This window comes from Pelodiscus sinensis, chromosome 20, assembly GCF_049634645.1.
Source record: "Pelodiscus sinensis isolate JC-2024 chromosome 20, ASM4963464v1, whole genome shotgun sequence".
Taxonomy (NCBI): domain Eukaryota; kingdom Metazoa; phylum Chordata; order Testudines; family Trionychidae; genus Pelodiscus; species Pelodiscus sinensis.
In genome coordinates this window covers 1,942,694-1,963,590 of record NC_134730.1, presented here as the reverse complement: position 1 = coordinate 1,963,590, position 20,897 = coordinate 1,942,694, and the positions used below count along the sequence as shown (strand labels likewise).

Here is a 20,897-nt window from a genome sequence, read left to right as displayed (position 1 = left end):
CAGGGCCGGCCTTACCATGAGGCGAATTGAGGCGGCCGCCTCAGGTGCCAGACTGTGGGGGGGGGCACCACTAGGCCCCAGAGAATTGAGACCTTGCAACGTTTTGGCCCAAGCAAGGGGCTATGGGGGCGTCATTTGAGCTCCCCGCCTCAGGTGCCAAAATGTTGTGGGCCGGCCCTGCCCCCTGCATCAGTCCAGCACCCTGAACCCCTAACGTCTGGCCCCACCAGGCCCGTCGACAGAAGGAGACAAAGGGGACAATTGCACAGGGTCCCGGCATTTCAAAGAGGGCTGGAGCCCCAGACTCCTTTGCACTGCCACGGGAATGCCGCTGCACCGCTCCACATGGTTTTGAGGGCTGGGGGGGACCCCAGCACCGTAGTCTGGGAGGTGCTAAGGGCTGACTGCCCTAAGCCCCACCCCTTCTGCCCTAGGTCCCGCCTCTTCTGGGTGCACACAGCCAGGCACCCTCCCACCTTGCCCCGGGCCCCTTGGTGGCTGTCGGCCCCACTGGGCCCCACCCTAGAGTCCACACCCCAGTTCAGAGCCCATGCTCCTCCCATCCCTGCCATTGAACTCACTTGACTAGAAGGAATTTGTCCAGGTGTCCTTTATTCACTGTAGGGGAAGCCGTGGCCCTGTTCGATGTGGACTTAGCGCTAACCCTGGCGTTGTCTAAGCCCATCACCTAGTTCTTAATGAAAGGGAAATGTCTTTGAAGCACCTCCCCCGTCGGCGTGGATACCTGCCCTGTACGTCTGCAGGCAGCATCCCTGCTGAGGTGCCAAGGAAATTCCCCGGGGAGCCGGGCTCCGCGTGGACCGTAACTCGCTAGTTCTTAATTTGCTGTCGTAAACACGAAAGGCGCCGTGTGCGGTTTGGGACGGCGCCTCCCAGGCGCGGCGCGGCAGGAACTCGGGTTTGAAGCCCAGGTGTGGAAACCGAGGAACAGAGAAGCGAAGCGATTTGGCTGAGGGAACAAACCGAGTCAGGCGGAGCAAGAAAAGAAGCCGAGCCGTGCGACTCCCATGTCTGCATTGCCCCCTCCACCTCTGCGAGTGTCTCTGGAGAAACAGGAGAAGTAAATCCCCTTCCCCCCTCAGGACTGACACCAAGATTAGCCCCTTGCCCGTCCCTCACACGAGGCCTGTTCAGAAAGGGCAAGACGCAGATATTTTGCCTCCAACGGGGAAAGCCCTCTGGACTGCGCAGCCCGATCCAACCCTCACCACCACGTTCAAATCAACGCTTGCTGTAATGGCGAGTTCTTGCTTGTGTCTGAGCCGGACACTTCCAGCTCCACAAGGAACACTGCGGGGTGTTTGCTGGGGGCTGGGAAACCCCAGGCCCCTGGAGAAAGCCCCACCCCACCGCCCGAGTATCAGGGTTTTGAGGTGGGACGCCTAACGTGCTTAGCCCCACCGTGCCTCATTTGGCCTTTGAGATGAGAGCAACAGGCCGGACGTGGTTACGCGGGTGGCGGGGCCTCTGTCCCCTCGCTTGGTCTCCGCGTGAACCCGCACTCGGGTCAGGCCCTGGCGTCTCCTGGGCTGTCCTCCTGCAGCCCCCCCAGTCTCAGAGCAGGCCCTGGGCCGTGACTCCTGGGATCAGGCAACAAGCCCAGCTGGGTTTGGCATCTGTGGCCAGTGGATCCGGCACCCGGCCAGCCTGCGTACCCCCCCATTCTGGTCGCCCTTAGCAGCGGGAACCAAGCACAGCACGAGAGGAGGCAGGGTTAAAGCCGCAGAAGATGGGCAGTGAATGGCTTAACCCCTTGTGACGTAGTGGGGGTACTTGCTGGGCTGTGGTGACCCCTGCTGTCTGGAGCAAGACCCAGCAGGGAAAACCTCACTAGGCAGAGGTAATGCCAAACTTGTTGAACCAGTGGCCAGACACCCCCCATGGAGAGGAACAAAGGAAGGTGGAATGCTGCCCTGACTGGGGGGCAGGGCTGGAAGGGAATTGAGTTAGTTCTGTCTGAGAGCATGGAGGAGACAGCCTAGGGAGAGGAGCTGGAGTTTAGGGGCCCAGTCTCCCCCATCTCAAGGGGGCCTGAGGCATCCTAGCCCAGCTCTGTGACCAGATTCCATCTGTGCTGTGCTGTATCCTGGAGAGGCAATAAACTTCCTCTATTCCACCGGCTGGTGCAGTCTGTTTGTGCCATTTCGGGGTGCAGGAGACGGGGGACCCCCAACGCGCCGTCACACCCCTCCTGCCCGAAGCCAAGAGAGGCCTGACTTCTTCAGACGCCACATCAGTGGGGATCAGGCTGGTTCCCTGAGCTTGGCTGAGACCCCGGCTGCCTCCTCCAGAGCATCGCTCCCCCATCATCTCACATCTCACCGCTCGGCGCTTGTTGGGGGGAGGGGAGTGTCTCCTCTTGAGTCTCTGTCTTGCCTTCCGGGTTGTTTCCCAAGAGTCCTGTTGATTTAAGCCAGTAGAGTCATCCAGGTAGCGTCCCATCCAGCCACGCAGCAATCCTACAGCACCGAGCGCATTGAGAACATCTTCCGGAGTAGCCCCATTTCCACCCCACGCAGCACTTAGGTTGCACAACTACAGGAACACTGGCTTCCCCTTCAGCCGCCCGCCCCTTCTCCACTGCCTCATTCGGCTCCTGCTGGACGCCGGGATCCCCAAGCCTGATACCAGCACAAGGCTTCAGAGCCGAGCTGCCGCTGTTCTTCAAAATGCAGCTGAAACATCTTCGGTGTCATCTTCTGCCGCCCGGGCTTGGTTATTGAGTCTTCTGTGGACTTGGTTAGAAGTTCTCGCTTGGCTCAGTTTCATAGAGTCATAGAACTGGAAGAGACCTCAGAAGGTCGTCAAGTCTAGCCCCCCGCTCTAGGCAGGACCAGTTTGGTTTATAGCGATTAAACAAAGAGCCCGAGAACTGGCAAGCAGAGTTGTGATGTATGTAGCTAGACAACTGAAAAGAGCCGCTACCTTTCTGGCTTCTGTGCCCTGCACCCGACACGGTGGAGGAGTCTACCAGCTGCAGGAACAGCTGTGAGGTAGCTGGCGTTTGTGGTGCAGTTCAAGTGCAGGATGTCATATGGTGAGTTGCGGTGGGGTCAACATCGTTCGATTGTGTAGCAACTTTACGTTCGTTCTTTCTTTGTTGTTTTCCTTCCATTGAAATAAAAGCCGTGGTGACCGAGGAATATGTGTCTCCCTTATGTGTGGGTGACATGACACACGCACAGCTCTACTGTGGGCCCAGAGATGTATGCTTTACGGAAGGGTGTGCTCATGGGGGGCCTTCCCCCATGGTGGCTGTGCATTTCCTAACACACAGTGGGCGACAGCTCGCTGAAGCTGCTGCGCCAATTCTAGAGGGCCCAGCAAACAGCAGCTTTGACAGCTGTTAAGACAGTGGCTAGATGCTGAGCCGGGGGCCTCTCCTGCTGGAGTCCAAAGAGGAGATTTGAACCCAAGCGGCCTGATAAAGAGAGACTCGTGGGCTCTGTCTAGACCGCATCCCTATTCCGTAAAAGGGATACAAATTAGACACATCGCAATTGCAAATGAAGCGGGGATTTAAATCCCCCCCCCCCCCCCCCCCGCTTCATTTGCATGAACATGGCTGCCGCTTTTTTCTGGCTCGGAGCTTTGCCGGAAAAAAGCGCCAGTCTAGACGCGGATCTTTCGGAAAATAAAGCCTTTTCCAAAAGATCCCTTATTCCTCTTAAAATAAGGAATAAGGGATCTTTTGGAAAAGGCTTTATTTTCCGAAAGAACCCCATCTAGACTGGCGCTTTTTTCCGGCAAAGCTCCGAGCCAGAAAAAAGCGGCAGCCATTTTTATGCAAATGAAGCGGGAGGGATTTTAAATCCCTGCTTCATTTGCAATTGCGATGTGTCTAATTTGCATCACTTTTACGGAATAGGGCTGCGGTCTAGACACAGCCATAGAGCCCAATGAGGGGCGACTAGAGAAAATGCATTCCTGCTACAAGCCAGCAGCACAATCAGCTTTGCTCTGGGGCTCGTGCTTGGATTGTAACAAACACGCGGGCGAAAGAGCAGTGTCTGCCTAGCTCGAAGCCCCCCCTTTCTGCACGACTCCTTTCCAGCATCTCCAGGAGCTGCTCTCATTAAAGGCTCCTTTTCACTGGAGACAAGTCCAAAGCCAAGCACTGGTGACAGGCATCTCAACCCTGGGGGACTTTGAATCTGGATCCCAGCTGGGTGTTCAGTACATTTGGCCTGGACTCTCGATATCAGTCCATTGGCCGGGCCTGATTCTCAGCTCTCGTATCCCTGTCAGCGGAGCCAATGAACAAGGCACTAATCGTTGCAGCAGGGCGCTGCCATGTAACTCTGCAGGCGGCATGTCGGCGTGCAGACTGCATGATTTTTCTTCCTTAAACCTGCAGGCTTCTTCTTAGAGCCCTACAAAGGGCCTGGTTTGTAGCATGTGGATTCCGTTGCACTTTTTGGATTCTGCAAGGATTCTACCGTCTTGCTTTTTATTTCAAACACTTTAAAATGGCTAACGGAGGGCCAGGATGGCTTGGAAGCTGCCCACGTCTGTCAGGACAGAGCAGACAAGCCAGAGTTTAATAAAGCTTCCCGGTTAGGGCCCGTAAGGATGAGGAAAGGCTTGCTTTGGCAATGACCCAGGAACCGATTCAGCATTCACAAAGGCTCTTAAAACTGCTTCATTAACAGGCCCGTATTCAGGAATTTCTGGGGGGAGGGGCTTTTTTGGTAAATGTGGACTGCAAGGGTGTGAACGCACACCCATGGGCCCCCAAGTGAGCGGGGGGGGGGGTGCATTCCCCCAGGCCTGGCCACACTGCCCCCCCCCAGCCGGGCCGGTGTGGGCAGCCCCTCGCTGGCGGGGCCTCCCCCAGGCCTGGCTACACTGTCCCCCCGCAGCCGGGCCGGTGTGGGCAGCCCCTCGCTGGCGGGGCCTCCCCCAGGCCTGGCTACACTGCCCCCCCGCAGCCGGGCCGGTGTGGGCAGCCCCTCGCTGGCGGGGCCTCCCCCAGGCCTGGCTACACTGCCCCCCTGCAGCCGGGCCGGTGTGGGCAGCCCCTCGCTGGCGGGGCCTCCCCCAGGCCTGGCTACACTGCCCCCCCGCAGCCGGGCCGGTGTGGGCAGCCCCTCGCTGGCGGGGCCTCCCCCAGGCCTGGCTACACTGCCCCCCCGCAGCCGGGCCGGTGTGGGCAGCCCCTCGCTGGCGGGGCCTCCCCCAGGCCTGGCTACACTGCCCCCCCGCAGCCGGGCCGGTGTGGGCAGCCCCTCGCTGGCGGGGCCTCCCCCAGGCCTGGCTACACTGCCCCCCCCCAGCCGGGCCGGTGTGGGCAGCCCCTCGCTGGCGGGGCCTCCCCCAGGCCTGGCTACACTGTCCCCCCGCAGCCGGGCCGGTGTGGGCAGCCCCTCGCTGGCGGGGCCTCCCCCAGGCCTGGCTACACTGCCCCCCCGCAGCCGGGCCGGTGTGGGCAGCCCCTCGCTGGCGGGGCCTCCCCCAGGCCTGGCTACACTGCCCCCCCCCAGCCGGGCCGGTGTGGGCAGCCCCTCGCTGGCGGGGCCTCCCCCAGGCCTGGCTACACTGCCCCCCCGCAGCCGGGCCGGTGTGGGCAGCCCCTCGCTGGCGGGGCCTCCCCCAGGCCTGGCTACACTGCCCCCCCGCAGCCGGGCCGGTGTGGGCAGCCCCTCGCTGGCGGGGCCTCCCCCAGGCCTGGCTACACTGCCCCCCCGCAGCCGGGCCGGTGTGGGCAGCCCCTCGCTGGCGGGGCCTCCCCCAGGCCTGGCTACACTGCCCCCCCGCAGCCGGGCCGGTGTGGGCAGCCCCTCGCTGGCGGGGCCTCCCCCAGGCCTGGCTACACTGCCCCCCCCGCAGCCGGGCCGGTGTGGGCAGCCCCTCGCTGGCGGGGCCTCCCCCAGGCCTGGCTACACTGCCCCCCCGCAGCCGGGCCGGTGTGGGCAGCCCCTCGCTGGCGGGGCCTCCCCCAGGCCTGGCTACACTGCCCCCCCGCAGCCGGGCCGGTGTGGGCAGCCCCTCGCTGGCGGGGCCTCCCCCAGGCCTGGCTACACTGCGCCCCCGCAGCCGGGCCGGTGTGGGCAGCCCCTCGCTGGCGGGGCCTCCCCCAGGCCTGGCTACACTGCCCCCCCGCAGCCGGGCCGGTGTGGGCAGCCCCTCGCTGGCGGGGCCTCCCCCAGGCCTGGCTACACTGCGCCCCTGCAGCCGGGCCGGTGTGGGCAGCCCCTCGCTGGCGGGGCCTCCCCCAGGCCTGGCTACACTGCCCCCCCGCAGCCGGGCCGGTGTGGGCAGCCCCTCGCTGGCGGGGCCTCCCCCAGGCCTGGCTACACTGCCCCCCCGCAGCCGGGCCGGTGTGGGCAGCCCCTCGCTGGCGGGGCCTCCCCCAGGCCTGGCTACACTGCCCCCCCGCAGCCGGGCCGGTGTGGGCAGCCCTTCGCTGGCGGGGCCTCCCCCAGGCCTGGCTACACTGCCCCCCCGCAGCCGGGCCGGTGTGGGCAGCCCTTCGCTGGCGGGGCCTCCCCCAGGCCTGGCTACACTGCCCCCCCGCAGCCGGGCCGGTGTGGGCAGCCCCTCGCTGGCGGGGCCTCCCCCAGGCCTGGCCACACTGCCCCCCCGCAGCCGGGCCGGTGTGGGCAGCCCTTCGCTGGCGGGGCCTCCCCCAGGCCTGGCTACACTGCGCCCCCGCAGCCGGGCCGGTGTGGGCAGCCCCTCGCTGGCGGGGCCTCCCCCAGGCCTGGCTACACTGCCCCCCCGCAGCCGGGCCGGTGTGGGCAGCCCCTCGCTGGCGGGGCCTCCCCCAGGCCTGGCTACACTGCCCCCCCGCAGCCGGGCCGGTGTGGGCAGCCCTTCGCTGGCGGGGCCTCCCCCAGGCCTGGCTACACTGCCCCCCCGCAGCCGGGCCGGTGTGGGCAGCCCCTCGCTGGCGGGGCCTCCCCCAGGCCTGGCTACACTGCCCCCCCGCAGCCGGGCCGGTGTGGGCAGCCCCTCGCTGGCGGGGCGGCTCCCTGCCGACACTGCTCCCTGCTTGCTGGGGGAGCTCTTGCCGGCAAAGGGCGGCCCCACCGGAGACCCTGCAGCGACACCGCTGAAAGGCTCACAGGGTAGCCTTAGACGGGGGGCGCTGCCAGGACCTCTTGCCCCAGCTCCCAGTTGGGAGAAGGATCCAGCCACCCACCCCTCCAGGGAACCGGGGGTTGCGGTGCAGGAGGGGATGAGGCTCCAGGTGGGGCTGTGGGTCCTGGAGTGGGACCAGAAATGAGGGGTTCAGGGTGCGAGAAGAGGCACCAGGCTGGGGCCAAGGAGTTCAGAGTCTGGGGGTATGTCTACACTACCCCGCTAGTTCGAACTAGCGGGGTAATGTATGCATACCGCACTTGCTAATGAAGCCCGGGATTTGAATTTCCCGGGCTTCATTAGCATAAGCGGGGAGCCGCCATTTTTAAATCCCCGCTGCTTCGAACCCCGTGTAGCGCGGCTACACGGGGCTCGAACTAGGTAGTTCGGACTAGGTTCCTATTCCGAACTACCGGTACTCCTCGTGAAACGAGGTGTACTGGTAGTTCGGAATAGGCACCCTAGTCCGAACTACCTAGTTCGAGCCCCGTGTAGCCACGCTACACGGGGTTCGAAGCAGCGGGGATTTAAAAATGGCGGCTCCCCGCTTATGCCAATGAAGCCCGGGAAATTCAAATCCCGGGCTTCATTAGCAAGTGCGGTATGCATACATTACCCTCCTAGTTCGAACTAGGAGGGTAGTGTAGACATACCCTGGGAGAGGGGCCCCAGGCTGAGTCTGAGGCCGGCGATTGGGGTGCAGAATACAGGCTCAAGGAGGTACTTTAGGTGTGGGAGGGGGCTCAGGGCTGGGACAGGGGGTCAGGTGTGGGAGGGGGCCTGGGCCTGGGCTCTGGACAGCACTTACCCCAGGTTGCTCCTGGAGACAGCCGGCATGGCTGGCTCTTGTGGGGGGGGGGCAGCCTGCGGAGCCCCGTGGGTGCCCTTGCGCCAGAGGGATTTGGCGGCCATTTCCCGGGCCCCGCACAGAGCTGTGCCACCAAGCAGGTCTGAACAGCGCAGCCAGTAGCGCTGACCGGCGTCGCCAGGATCCCATGTCAACTGGACGTTCCCGGCAAAAACCGGGCGCCGGGAACCTGCCACCGCCACACAGGCGGAGGAGCCGTTCTCTTAGGTCGGTGTTCTGGGGAAGGCTGTCAGGGGCCCCACGGGGGAAACCTCAGCTGCCTTCCCTCAGCCTACGGGCCGCGGAGCCCAGCCCTGAGCGTTTGTCTCGCGTCCCTGCAGGATGGACGACATTCAGCTTTGCAAGGAAATCAGCCGGCTGAAAAAGGAGCTCCAGGGACTCCTCGCCCGCCCAGGTAGGGCCCAGGCACCTGTGAGCTCGATCCCACAGCCCCTGTCCAGGCTGGGGCCGGCGGGCTGGGGGGGCAGGAGGGGGCAGGTCTGGGCGAGCGTGTGGGGTCTAGGAGGGAGTTAGGGTGCAGGCTGGGGCTCAGAGTTGGGCAAGGGGTTGGGACGCAGGGCACTCACCGGAGGCAGCACCCTTTGGTGGGGGGAGCAGGTGGCTCAGCGTGGGTTGCATTTCCCTGCACTCACCTGGAGACACTATCCCCACTGCTCCTATTGGCTGGGATTCCCGGTCAATGGGAGCTGTGGGGGCGGAGCCTGCAGGCGAGATGCTTGCAGCAGTGTGGCTCTAGCCCAAGGTGGGCGGGGGAGAGAGCAGTGCACGGAGCTGCCTCCCCCTCCCCCCGAGCCAGGCAGGGCCGGCTAACACGCAGGGGATTTAGTGAAGATCTTTTCCTGGGGCCCTCCTTAGCCCGGGGCCCTGGGCTGCACCCCTCAAGCCCCTACGTTAATCCAGCCCCGGAGGGGAATCATCGCTCAGTGAAAGTCTCTGTCCCGTCGTGTGCAGCAGACCAGGTGAATTCTAAGAGAACATTCTGTCCTCGATAGCTGGGAACCCGTGACTTTCACCTGCCGGTTAATGGGGCCACGCAGCCCAGGCTGGACAAGCCAGGGGGGACCCCGGGTCTGGAGTGGAGTGGCTAGATGGTGCTGCCGCCACTTCGCACTGCCAGATCCAGGCTGGCTCTGGTCTGTCCAGGCCGACGTCCCCGGAGACGCCAGCGCGGCCGTGCACCCCGCGCGAGTGGTGGGTCTCTGTCCATCTGGGCCTGAGGGAACGGGGGTGTTTTCTGTGCTGCAGAGAAAGAGCAGTCCAATGAGGTGAAGCAGAGGGAGGAGGAGCTGGTGCAGCAGATACACAAGCTGGTGGAGACCCGGGATTTCCTGGTCGATGACGTGGAATTTGAACGCCTGAGGTAGCTGCACCCGCCATCTTGGCATGTTTGACGGTGCGCCGGCATGTCCTGGGGCCGGTGCGGGGAGCCTGGCGTCTGCATGGGGCAGAAAATGCCCAGGAGAGCTGAGGGGCGAGGAAGCGGGGCAGCAGCAGGTTAAGGCAGCCCAGAATACTAGGCTCCCCCACCCCCAATGCTACCTGCACAGGAGGCAGCCTGGCAGGTCGCTCGCCCCTCCCTCCCCGCCCCGGTCCTCAGCCTTATGAGCGTTCGCACCCCACTTCCTCCTCGGGGGCTGCGAGGCGTAACGGGCCAAGTGCAGAGCCGGGCAGTCACCCCGCCCCTCCCTCGACAGGCAGAGCAGGAGGTGCCGCTGACGCCGGCTCTGCTGGGACAGGCCCCAGGCGGACCGGGAACCGGCCGAGCTGCGCCTGCAACGTGGCCGACAGTGGTTTCTCACAGGGCAAGTGGGAGCACCGGGAGAGAACAGAGGCCAGGTGGCTTGGCAGGGAGGTTCAGAAGGGGAGGGGGCAGCGGAAAAGGGTTTGATGAGACCTCGGGAACGTGGTCGTGCTTGGAGGGCAGGGTCCGTTTGCCCGGGGCAATCCCCGGGCAGGGCGAGGGGCTGGTGCCCTCGGGGTGGTGCCGGCGGTCCACGTTGAACCCCCTTCTGCGGACACGTGTTTCACGGAGCCGTGACGAAACTCGCCCCTGGCTGCAAGGGAATCCGATGGACTCAAAGCCCACGATCTCCTGGCTGCCAGGCCTGCGCGCCAATCAGACAGCGCCTTGGTGGCTCAAAGTGCCAGTCTGCAGCTATGGCCACGTCCGGGCAACTCCCCCTCCCCCCTGGCAGTGAATTGCAGCTTTCCGGCCAGCGGACGCTGACGTGGAGCCGTTCCCGCCCAGGCTCTGAAACCGGGCGCCAGGGAGGGGCTCGGCGCCCGGCTTCAGCCCGGGCAGGGACGGCTCCGTGGCTACTTTCAGCCCGGTAGCGCAGACCCCGCAATCCCACCTCTGGCTGGCTGCCACGGGCTTGTTTTGTGAGCAGGCCACCGGCCCACGCCTAAGCAAGACCCAATTTCTGCCTGTCACAGGGAAAGAGAAGAAGACAAGGAAATGGCTGAATTCCTGCAGACGAAGCTCTCCAAAAGCTGCCTCCAGAAAACAAGTAGGTGCCTGGTTCGCAGTATTCGCCGCACAGGAAGCCCCTTGGCACGTCTCCCGTTTACAAAGCTGGCTGGTCCCGCAAATTAATTACTAGAAACAGATCAGCGATTTTTACATGGGGACCACATGGCCACAGAAGAAAGAGGGGGAGGGGAGCAGCAACTCAACAGAGGGGCTATGGCCATCTCTGATGCCTAAGTGTCATATCGGGTTGGTCTCTATGGCAGAGTTCTGCCTCTTGCCTGGCTGGTCCATCAAGATACTTTGGGAGCTGTCTGGGGTGGCTGTCCCCTCTGTGGTTCATGCATTTAAGGGGTGCAGAGAAAGGAAATAAGGAAACGCTGTTTACTCCCGCTCATAACACATGAACTAGGGTCAGCAAATTAAATTAAAACAAACAAGGAAGTATTTCCTCACACGACACACAGTCAACCTGTGGAACTCCTTGCCAGAGGATGTTCCGAAGGCCAAGACTATAACAACGTTTCAAAAAGAACCAGATAAGTTCATGGAGGACAGGTCCATCAGTGGTTATTAGCCAGGATAGATAGGAACGGTGTCTCTAGCCTCTGTTTGTCAGGGGCTGGAAATGGGTGACAGGGGAGGGATCACGTGATGATTTCCTGTTCCGTTCCCTCTGGGGCACCTGGCACTGGCCACTATGGGCAGATGGGACCCTGGGCTGGATGGACGTTTGGTCTGACCCCGTCTGGCCGCTCTTGTGTTCTTATGTCTCTGTCCTGGCCACTTGGGACCCAGGTGCCATCCAGTGAGGGAAGGCCTAGGAGGTGACGCGCCCCTTCGCTGGCGGCCATTGCAATAACAAGATCTTTTGGAACAGCCCCTGTCAAAGAGAAGAAGGTGACGTCCAGAGGGCAGCAAACCTCCACACCGTACGTGACCAAAACAGGCCTCACCCTGCTCAAGGAGTGCTGCGGCTTCACCTGCTCCATTATGTAGACTCCGCCCCGGGCCCCCTGCACAGGACTCACTCTTGGGTAACGTACATCTCCTTGCCGCAAGGCGAGCACCGGGTGCTCCTGACACCGCCTTCCCGCCGTTCTCCGGGGAGTCCCGGGGCAGGAAATGGGCTTCTTGCCCGTTGAAATATTTGGAGAGATCAACAAATATTCCCGTCCTGGATCGGGAGCAACAGCACAACATCGCTGCATGTTTTGCAAACCAAAATGTGGGGGAAATAATCCAGTTTGGATCCATTGAAATGGTTCTATTTTTAGAAACAATCGAAACGATCAGTAGCTTACATGTCAGAGCTTTTTAACTGACATTCATTTACGTTTCTAAACACAAATCAGAAATTCTCTGCCTTCATCTGAAACTTTTCAACAGTTTCCAAACTGGTTTCCCCCCCAAACAAATGGGAAGTTGTGGGGTTGGTGACCTGGTGTTTTCTGAGGGGAAAATCCTTGATCAGCTGTGAAAGCGAAGACCTCCTGCTCAGGTTCTGCTAGACTCCCTGGCTGTGTCTACACTGGCATGAATTTCCGGAACTGCTTAAAACGGAATACTATTCCATTTTCAGTTTTTCCAGAAAAGGAGCGTCTACATTGGCAGGCTGCTTTTCCGGAAAAGCCCTTTTTCCGGAAAAGCGTCCGTGGCCAATGTAGACGCGCTTTTCTGGAAAAGAGCCCTGATTGCCATTTTCGCAATCGGGGCTTTTTTCCGGAAAAGACTACTGGGCTGTCTACACTGGCCCTTTTCCAGAACAGTGTTCCGGAATAAAGACTTTTGCCCGAGCGGGAGCAGAATAGTTTTTCCAGAATAGCGGCTGATTTTGTTCAGTAGAGCATCGTTGCTTTTCCGGAAATTCAAGGGCCAGTGTAGACAGCTCGCAGCTTGTTCCAGAAAAGCGGCTGATTTTCCGGAATAAGTGGCCCAGTGTAGACACAGCCCCTGGGTGTAAAGGAAGCAGGGGAGATGGGCCATCGGGTACAGTGGGGCGCTGAGGGCCAAAGCAAACTGCTCACGGTGTACCTGATGGACACCGCTCCTAGCTCCAGCGTCCATGAAAGGAAGCGGCTGTCATCCAAGCCCCTCTCGCGCACGGTACAACCGTCAGCAGTGGTGTTACTGCACAGGTGTCTGCCCCCACTGGTTCACCCAACACCTGTGCTGTCAACCCCTCTCGCCGCCCTGGCCCCTCCTCTTGCTCTCACTGGCAGGAGACCCCCTCAATTGGTGGAAGTCGCGCTTTGCGGTTCCATGTCTTTGCGGGTGTCTCTCGGCTCAGGGGGAGCCGCAGGGGCTGGGATTCATGGTGAGTTCCCTGCAGCTCTCAGCCCCCGCAGTGAGTTCAGGAGCCACAGCAGGGGCTGGAAACCACAGGGCGCTCACTGCGGGGGCGAGGAGTCGCGGTTCCCAGTAGCTGTGAATTTCGCCATTCACGCTGGTGCCAGGAACAGCCTCCCCAGTGAACGGCAAAGGTTTCCTGTAACCCACCCGGATCTACAGCAGCTACCTGGCAGTGGCAACAACAGGACGTACCCCAGTGAAATGACAGAGGCCTGATTTCCCAAAGAATTTCTTAAGGACAGAATACAGGCAACGTTCTCCAGCCCTGCTCTGCCCGGGTACGTCCATACTGAGCTGTCCAGAGCCTGACACGCCAGGAGGCAGGGGCTGGCCAAGCGCCCGGCCTTCAGCCTTTGATCGCTTGCGCTGAGGAGCGCTGATCAGGGTTGGGGGCCTGGGGCTAGCCCAGACCCAGGGGGCCGCATGGGCCTGGGCTTGGCTAGGTAGCTGGAGCTCTTACCCAGGCCGCATCGATCCCTAGACCCCAGGCTGACGAGTCCCTCCGGTGCGCAGTCCCGGGCCCGGGGGGAATTGCGGTCTTATGAATGACACAAATTGCCAGGGCCAGCCCAGGGCCGACTCTGGAGCCTGGTGGAGGGGCACTGCCCCTGCTGGGACTAGCCAGGGCCGGCGGAGGGGGCGGGGAGACGCCATTCTGATTCCAGTTGCTTTGCTCCTTTCCCGGCAGGCCTCCAGGCAGCGTGTGGCTCCCGACAGCTTCACCCTCCCCTCATTGCTCACGCTTCCCACGGCGGCACGCGGCCGAGAGACCTTTCGGAGCGGGCCGGGGCCAGCCGGGCGCTGCCTCGTTTGCTTGAGGCCACTTCAGGATGGAGGAAGCGCCTCCCCGGGGATGGCAGCAGGACAGGGCTCAGCCAGCAGCAGCCCCGGGGCCAGGGCGCCCCCGGCACAGCGGGATTGTTCGGGTTTCTTACCAGGCTCGGCCACGGGGCCGGCTGCGCTATTGCAGTGGGTGAGGCGCCCGCCGCTAGCTTCCCACCGTTCCGTGGCTCTTCCGCTCCGTGGGCTGCCTCCAAAGGACACGTTCTAGGGACGCCCAGGTTCTCTACAGCTCAACCCCAGTTTTATTGTCACGGGCCACGTGGGTCTTACGGCTTCTCTGATCGGAATCACCGCGCGGGTTTTGGAGTCACTGGGTTGTGATTTGGGGTGAATGTTACCCTGACAAATGAGGGGTCCTGGGCGGAGTAGGAGTGGTTGTCCCGCAGTGGGGACGCCTGGCCCATGGAGCACGTGGCCTCAGTGCTGCTCAGCTTTGGCCCGGCTGTGCCTCCATCATGAGAACGGAGGGGGCCCAGGCCGAACCTGAGCAGGGCTGCAACCCATGTGCCTGGTCACACGGGCCTGAAGGGAGAGCCAGGCCCAGCCCCAAGCAGCTCCTGCTGTGGTGTGAGTTTATTAAAACCACAGACACAGAGAGCAGTCTGGACAATCTTGGTACCAGGGACATTCTTCTCACCGTGCCAGACCCGTAGTCCTGGTTTGGGTAATGCTGGGAAACGTCAGCGTTCACGTCCAGGAGGGCTTTTTATGTGGGTCTGGATGATGCTATAATAATCCCCAGCTTTTATACAGTGCTTTGCCTTGGCAGCTCCCAGTGATTTACAATTACAGTACCATTAGCCCCATTTCAGGGGTGGGGAAACTGAGGCACCAAGTGACTTGGGAAAGGAGACTTAGCAGCAGAGCTGGGAATGGAAACCCACCACAGTGCTCCGTCTTCTAGGCCACACCACCCATGGTCTCAACAGCTTCCAGCCTGAGTACGGCCTTGCCGTGTTCTCACTGGGGTGGGGCAAATCGGTTTCAAACTCAGTGGAACACTGTGGGGTCCATCCCAACCCCAATGTTCCTGGGTCCCGGAGCTGGGGAGGAGAAACTGGAGCAGAGAGGAAGGAGAGAAAACGGGGCTAAGGGCAGAGCAGAGTGAAAACCAAATAGAAAGCGACTGGCAGAGGGGACAGGGCAAGGCATGGCAAGAAACGCCTACTGACAGCTTCAGGGCCGTGGCCCCCACGTGGCCCTTGGCTTCACTGGCACAGTTCTATGGGAATCCCCGGGGTGACCAAGAGGAGAATGTGGCCCAGAAGTGGCATCCGCTTGTGCCAGTCTAGCCGGGCAACTCTGCTGCCTGGCTGCCCCGGCGGATTCTTTTCATCGACTCGCCCTTTGCACAAAGAGCTTAGACGACCTGGAAATGTCATCTGAGCAGGTCACAAAGGCCGGAGCTGCCCAGGGTTAATCCAGGCCTCATTTTACCCTTCTGACCCCACCCCCCTCATCTGTCACCCAGGGGAGGTGGAGCTCTGGGACTGACAGGCTGGCCGGCCCTGGAGGTTTGCAGCAGAACTTTCCTGAACTGTTCCATGGGGCTGCGGGATGAAGCTCCTGTCAGCCTGTGCCTGTCAGAGTGCCCGGTGCGGGCTGGCTGTCGGTGTAGGGAAATACTGATCTAGTGAGCCCACATGGCACACACCACCACTAGCCTCTCTGCATGCTTGCTCCATGCACGTGGTTCTGGTTTCATGCACCTCTCCACCCAGCTCCCGCTCTGAATCCTGCGCATGGCAGTGACGCAGCCCTTCCCGGATGCCAAGCATATCAGCCCGACCTCCACATCTTGCCAGCCGGCCCCCAATTTGCTTTCCAGCATGATTCCAGGCCTCTCCAGCTGACCTAGTCAGTTTCGCCTGTGTCTGCAGGAAACAGGGGGCTCCAAGTCGAGTGAGCCTTCCCCCCCCCCCAAATCCCAGCTGTGAGGCCAGGATGGGCTAATAGTCTAGTCTGTCCACTCTGAAAGCCTACATGTGGCTCAGGTCTCTTCAGTCTCAGCCCAGGTCCTGCAGTAATCACATACCAGCTGGTACCGGCAACAATGGCAGCTCGGAATTACCCAGAGTGCACCCTGCTCGCTCGGTGAGCTGCTGTGACTGTCGGCTGGATGAGCCGTGACCCAGGCCGTAGCGAATTAGAACAGCTCAGGCCGTGGCCTCCAGCTGTGACGGCGCGTTGGGGGTTCCCCGTCTCCTGCACCCCGAAATGGCACAAACAGACTGCACCAGCCGGTGGAATAGAGGAAGCTTATTGCCTCTCCAGGATACAGCACAGCACAGATGGAATCTGGTCACAGAGCTGGGCTAGGATGCCTCAGGCCCCCTTGAGATGGGGGAGACTGGGTCCCTAAACTCCAGCCTCTTTCCCTAGGCTGTCTCCTCCATGCTCCCAGACAGTAACTAACTACATTCCCTTCCAGCCCTGCCCCCCAGCCAGGGCAGCATTCCACCTTCCTTTGTTCCTCTCCATGGGGGGTGTCTGGCCACTGGTTCAACAAGTTTGGCATTACCTTTGCATAGTGAGGTTTTCCCTGCTGGGTCTTGCTCCAGACAGCAGGGGTCACCACAGCCCAGCAAGTACCCCCACTACGTCACAGTTCTCCCCCCTCCGAGAGCGAACTGAGCAGGGTCACTCCGCTCGTGACCTAGGGAAGTTCGGGTCCTCTGCGTGGGAACCCGCCCCGGGGACATGGGTGCTCCCCTTGACTCAGGCCGACCGTGGCAAGGCCCCACATGAGCTGGCTTCCCTCTGTCCACTCGCTGCCCCGCTCCAGGGCGACTGGCGCAGGCCTGTCCTCGGGGGTCACACCCACCCTTCCGCTGGCCTTGATCTCTGGCCAGGGTCTCTCGGGCCGGGGCCATGAGCCCAGTGAGCCTTCTCTGGACAGCCAGGGCGGCTTCCACCCCTGAAGCTCCATCCAGGGAGGTCTTCCCCTCCCATAACTCTCTCAGCAAGCCCAGAGGGTCTATCTGGGGTAGAGACCCCCAAGCCGCTTTCCTCCTGTCTTGGGCCTTCCCGCCCCTCTGGCAGGAGTCACAGGACTGGCAGTACCGCTGCACGGCTGTAAAGATTCCCAGCCAATAGAAGTGCTGGAGCAGCTTCAGCCGGGTGCTCCGGATCCCCCGGTGGCCCCCAACGGGGACATCGTGGGCCAAATACAGCAGCTTGAGGCGATACTTTCGGGGGACGACCAGCTGCCGCTGGACCCCCCCATGCCCTCGCCTTCCTGGGGGGAAGCCATTCACGGAACAGGAGCCCACGCTCCCGCAGGAATCTCTCCTGGCCACCTCTCCCCCGGGGCTGAGCTGCATGGAGGCCAGCCTGGTCCCTCAGCCTCTGCAAGGAGGGGTCTGCCTGCACCTCAGCCTGGAATTCAGCTGCTGAGGCAGGGATCGGGACCTGTTCCCCACCTTTGCCTAGGTCCGGAGTCCCAGCCTGGCTGGACCCCGTGTCCACTGGGATGGGACCCTGAGGACGCTGCCCGGAGTCCTTCCCTGGACCCAGGTTGTCAGCCCCCCGCTGGCTCTGGCTCCGGGTAGTGACTAGAGCCCGCTGGGATTCATGGGGCCACTCCTCTAGGTCATTCCCCATCAGCACCTCGGTGGGCAAGTGCGGGTGCACCCCCACTTCCTTGAGGCCTTCCTTCGCCCCCCATTTCAGATGCACCCTGGCTACAGGCACCTTAAACGGGGACCCGTCTATGCCCTTCAGGGTCAGCTGCGTGTGGGGTAGTATCTGCTCTGGGGCCACTATATCGGATCGGGCCAGCGTCACCTCTGCCCCCGTGTCCCAGAAGCCCGTCACCTTCCTACCATCCACCTCCAGGGGTATGAGGCACTCGCTCCGCAGGGGCCGTCCTGCCCCCACCCGGTACATGGAGAAATCCGCCTCCTGAGAATCAGACCTCCCAGGGGAGGTGCACTGAGCATCCTTCCCCTCTCTCTGAGCTGAGGTTTGCCTGCCAGCCCCTGCCTCTGGGGCAGCCTGCCCTTCCTCCCGCCCCAGCCAGTTAACCCTGGAAAGTCCCCAGTCCTGGGACCTGGTGCACTGAGCCCTCTTGTGGCCTTTTTGCCCACAGCGCTGGCAAGTTAGGCTTTGGGCTGTCTCTGTCCAGGCCCTGGCTGGTTCTCTGGGGCGCAGACGACCTGTTCCTTGGTCTCGCCCCGTAGTTGACTCCCTCCGTCGCTCAGCCGAGATCCGGTCTCTGCGCGGTTCCCTTTCTCTCCGGGACTCCCGTTCACACCCGGACCGGCTCTCCGTGAACTCATCCGCCAGTCTCCCGGCCTCCTGGGGGTTCTCTGGTCTCCGGTCCTTGAGCCACAGCCTCAGTTTGGGTGGGCACACTTCATAGAACTGCTCCATCATGACCAGCTTGAGCAGCTCCTCTGCGGTCTGGGCTCCGACTCCCGAGACCCACTTGCGGCAGTATTGCACCAGGCGGGAGGCCAGGTCCACATAGGTCTCCCGTGGCCCTTTCTGTACCCCCCGGAACTTCTTCCTGTACATCTCGGGGGTCAGCCCGAACTTGTGCAGCAGGGCCTCCTTGAGCTCCTGCAGCCAGTCAGCTGGGGGAACCCGTTGCAGTCCACAGGCCCTCTCAAAGGAGCTGAGGAACCCGTCTATGTCGCCCATGTCCTTCAATTGGGCCACCACGAGCCTCTCCAAGCATCTGGCAGTCCTGGGACCCTGGGGCCCATCCACTCTTGGTGCAGCCGGGGCCCCGCAGGTTCTCCGCTCTGCCATGGCCAGCTCATGCTGTCGCTACCTCTCTCGATCTTGGCGATCCCTTTCTCGGTCCTGGCGCTCCCTCTCTCGGTCCTCTACTTCCAATTCCTTGATCCGCAGCTGGATCTCCAGCCGCCGCAGCTCTGCTTGGCTGGCCCCTGCCCTAGAAGGGCTGCAGCTTGCAGGCCTCCTGGGGGAAGCTGTCTCATCTCTCCGGTGAGTTCCAGCACTCCTCCCCCTCTCTGAGCCTGACACACTCTCAGGGGGGGTCTGGCTGCTTCCCCTGGGGACAAGATCCTGGCCCTGTTGCTGGTCGTTCTCTTCTAGCTGAGCAATCAGCTGGGCCTTGGTTGCTTTCTGCACAGGCAAGCCCCTCTCTCTGCACAGCCCCACCAGCTCTGCCTTCAAGAGTCGGGCGTAGGCCATCTGCCCGCTGGTCCCCTCGGTGCAGACTCACCAGTCTAGTGCTGCAGCGCCCCACGATTCCCAGGAACCGCTTCGCTTTGTCTCCAGCACGCCTGGCTCCAGGGCTCTTGCTTCTACTGCGCCTTGTCGCTTGCCGCTGGAAGCTCCATCCACGGGGTGCAGTGCATCCCACTTCTGACACCAGTGTGACGGCGCGTTGGGGGTTCCCCGTCTCCTGCACCCCGAAATGGCACAAACAGACTGCACCAGCCGGTGGAATAGAGGAAGTTTATTGCCTCTCCAGGATACAGCACAGCACAGATGGAATCTGGTCACAGAGCTGGGCTAGGATGCCTCAGGCCCCCTTGAGATGGGGGAGACTGGGCCCCTAAACTCCAGCCCCTTCCCCTAGGCTCTCCTCCATGCTCCCAGACAGTAACTAACTACATTCCCTTCTAGCCCTGCCCCCCAGTCAGGGCAGCATTCCACCTTCCTTTGTTCCTCTCCATGGGGGGTGTCTGGCCACTGGTTCAACAAGTTTGGCACTACCTTTGCATAGTGAGGTTTTCCCTGCTGGGTCTTGCTCCAGACAGCAGGGGTCACCACAGCCCAGCAAGTACCCCCACTACGTCACAGTCCAGCCATAGCGAATTAGAACAGCTCAGGCCGTGGCCTCCAGCCTCCAGGACGTTGCTGCTTCCCAGCCACTCTGGGATCCCTGGAGCCAATGGGCTGTCAGACACCTCGTTTAACGTGGGCGTTGATCCTGACCTGGAAAGGCCTAAACAACATGGAACCTGAGTGGTCCCTCCACTGCCCCAGCCATAGGCTGCAACTGGGATCAGGAGAGCAGCTTGTGCTGTTGGGCCCTTGTTCACTGGGAGGTCTCTGTAAGGTACATTCGACTTGGTACTCGCGCCCAGACCTGGTCTGAAATCGCCGGCTAGATCACAGGGCTCGGGGTGGTGATTAACGGCTCGCTGGTTGGCTGGCTGGCTGGCGGTCGTTCGCTATCAAGTGGAGCTCCCCACAGGTCTGTTCTGGAGCCTCTTTTGTTCAACATCTTTATGAATGACCTGGAGGAGAGGATGGGTTGCACCCCCAGCAAGTTCGCAGATGGCACAAGCGAGGGGGAGAGGTAGATATGTTGGAGGGCAGGGACAGGGCCCAGAGTGACCTAGACAAATTGGGAGCTTGGACCTAAAGAAATCTGATGAGGTTCAGCAAGGACAAGTGTCAAGTCCTGCACTTGGGACGGAAGAATCCCAAGCATAGTTACAAGCTGGGGACTGACTGGCTAAGTAGCAGTTCTGCAGAAAAGGACCTGGGGATCACAGTGGATGAGAAGCTGGGTGTAAGTCGACAGGGTGCCCTGGTAGCCAAGAAGGCTAATGGCATATGAGGGTGCATTAGGAGGAGCATTGCCAGCAGATCTAGAGCAGTGATGTGAGGCCACATCTGGAGTCTTTTGGGCCTCGCACCACACAAAGGACGTGGACAAATAGGAGAGAGTCCAAGGGAGGGCAGCAAATATGATGAGGGGCGGAGAGGCTGAGGGAACTGGACTTATTTAGTCTGCAGAAGAGAAGAGTGAGGGGGGAGCTGATAGCAGCCTGAAGGGAGATTCCAAGGAGGCTGGAGAGAGGCTGTTCTCAGTGGGGGCAGATGGCAGAACGAGGAGCAATGGGCTCAAGTTGTAGCAGGGGAGGTCTGGGTTGAAGACTCAGAAAAACTCTTTCCCTAGGGAAAGCGCTGGGCTGGGTTCCCTAGGGAGGGGTGGAGTCTCCATCCCTAGAGGTGTTGAAGTCTCAGCTTGACAAAGCCCTGGCCGGGCTGGTTGAGTTGGGTGGGTCCTGCTTTGAGCGATGACTCCTGAGGTTTCTTCCAGCCCTTCTCTCCTATGGTTCTGTGGAATACCCCAAACGTGTGGCCTTCCGGGGCCCATGATGCCAGCTGGTGTTTGAAGAGGCCGAGCTGGCTGGGCTGGGGGAGGCTGGGGGATTGGGAGCGGTTTCTTCCCGTGGTTGTGCTGTGTGTGGCTGCTTGGGCTGGGCAGTCCCAGCTGCGGTGGACGTGGAAGTGCCGGCACAGCGGGAGCTGGCATGCAGGAGCGCCCGG

General features: G+C 61.6%; 1 protein-coding gene across 1 annotated transcript in view; it reads left to right on the top strand.

Annotated features, from left to right (window-relative positions):
* The window catches only part of LOC142819077 (bMERB domain-containing protein 1-like), a 33,515-nt gene extending 14,557 nt beyond the window's left edge, over positions 1 to 18,958 (top strand). The window contains exons 3-7 of the mRNA XM_075903480.1: positions 8,293 to 8,366; positions 9,218 to 9,332; positions 10,409 to 10,482; positions 11,323 to 11,479; positions 13,483 to 18,958. Coding sequence (XP_075759595.1) covers positions 8,293 to 8,366; positions 9,218 to 9,332; positions 10,409 to 10,482; positions 11,323 to 11,441 — 382 coding nt within the window. The 3' untranslated portion in view covers positions 11,442 to 11,479; positions 13,483 to 18,958. The remainder of the gene's footprint in view (positions 1 to 8,292; positions 8,367 to 9,217; positions 9,333 to 10,408; positions 10,483 to 11,322; positions 11,480 to 13,482) is intronic.
* The last annotated feature ends 1,939 nt before the right edge of the window (positions 18,959 to 20,897 follow it).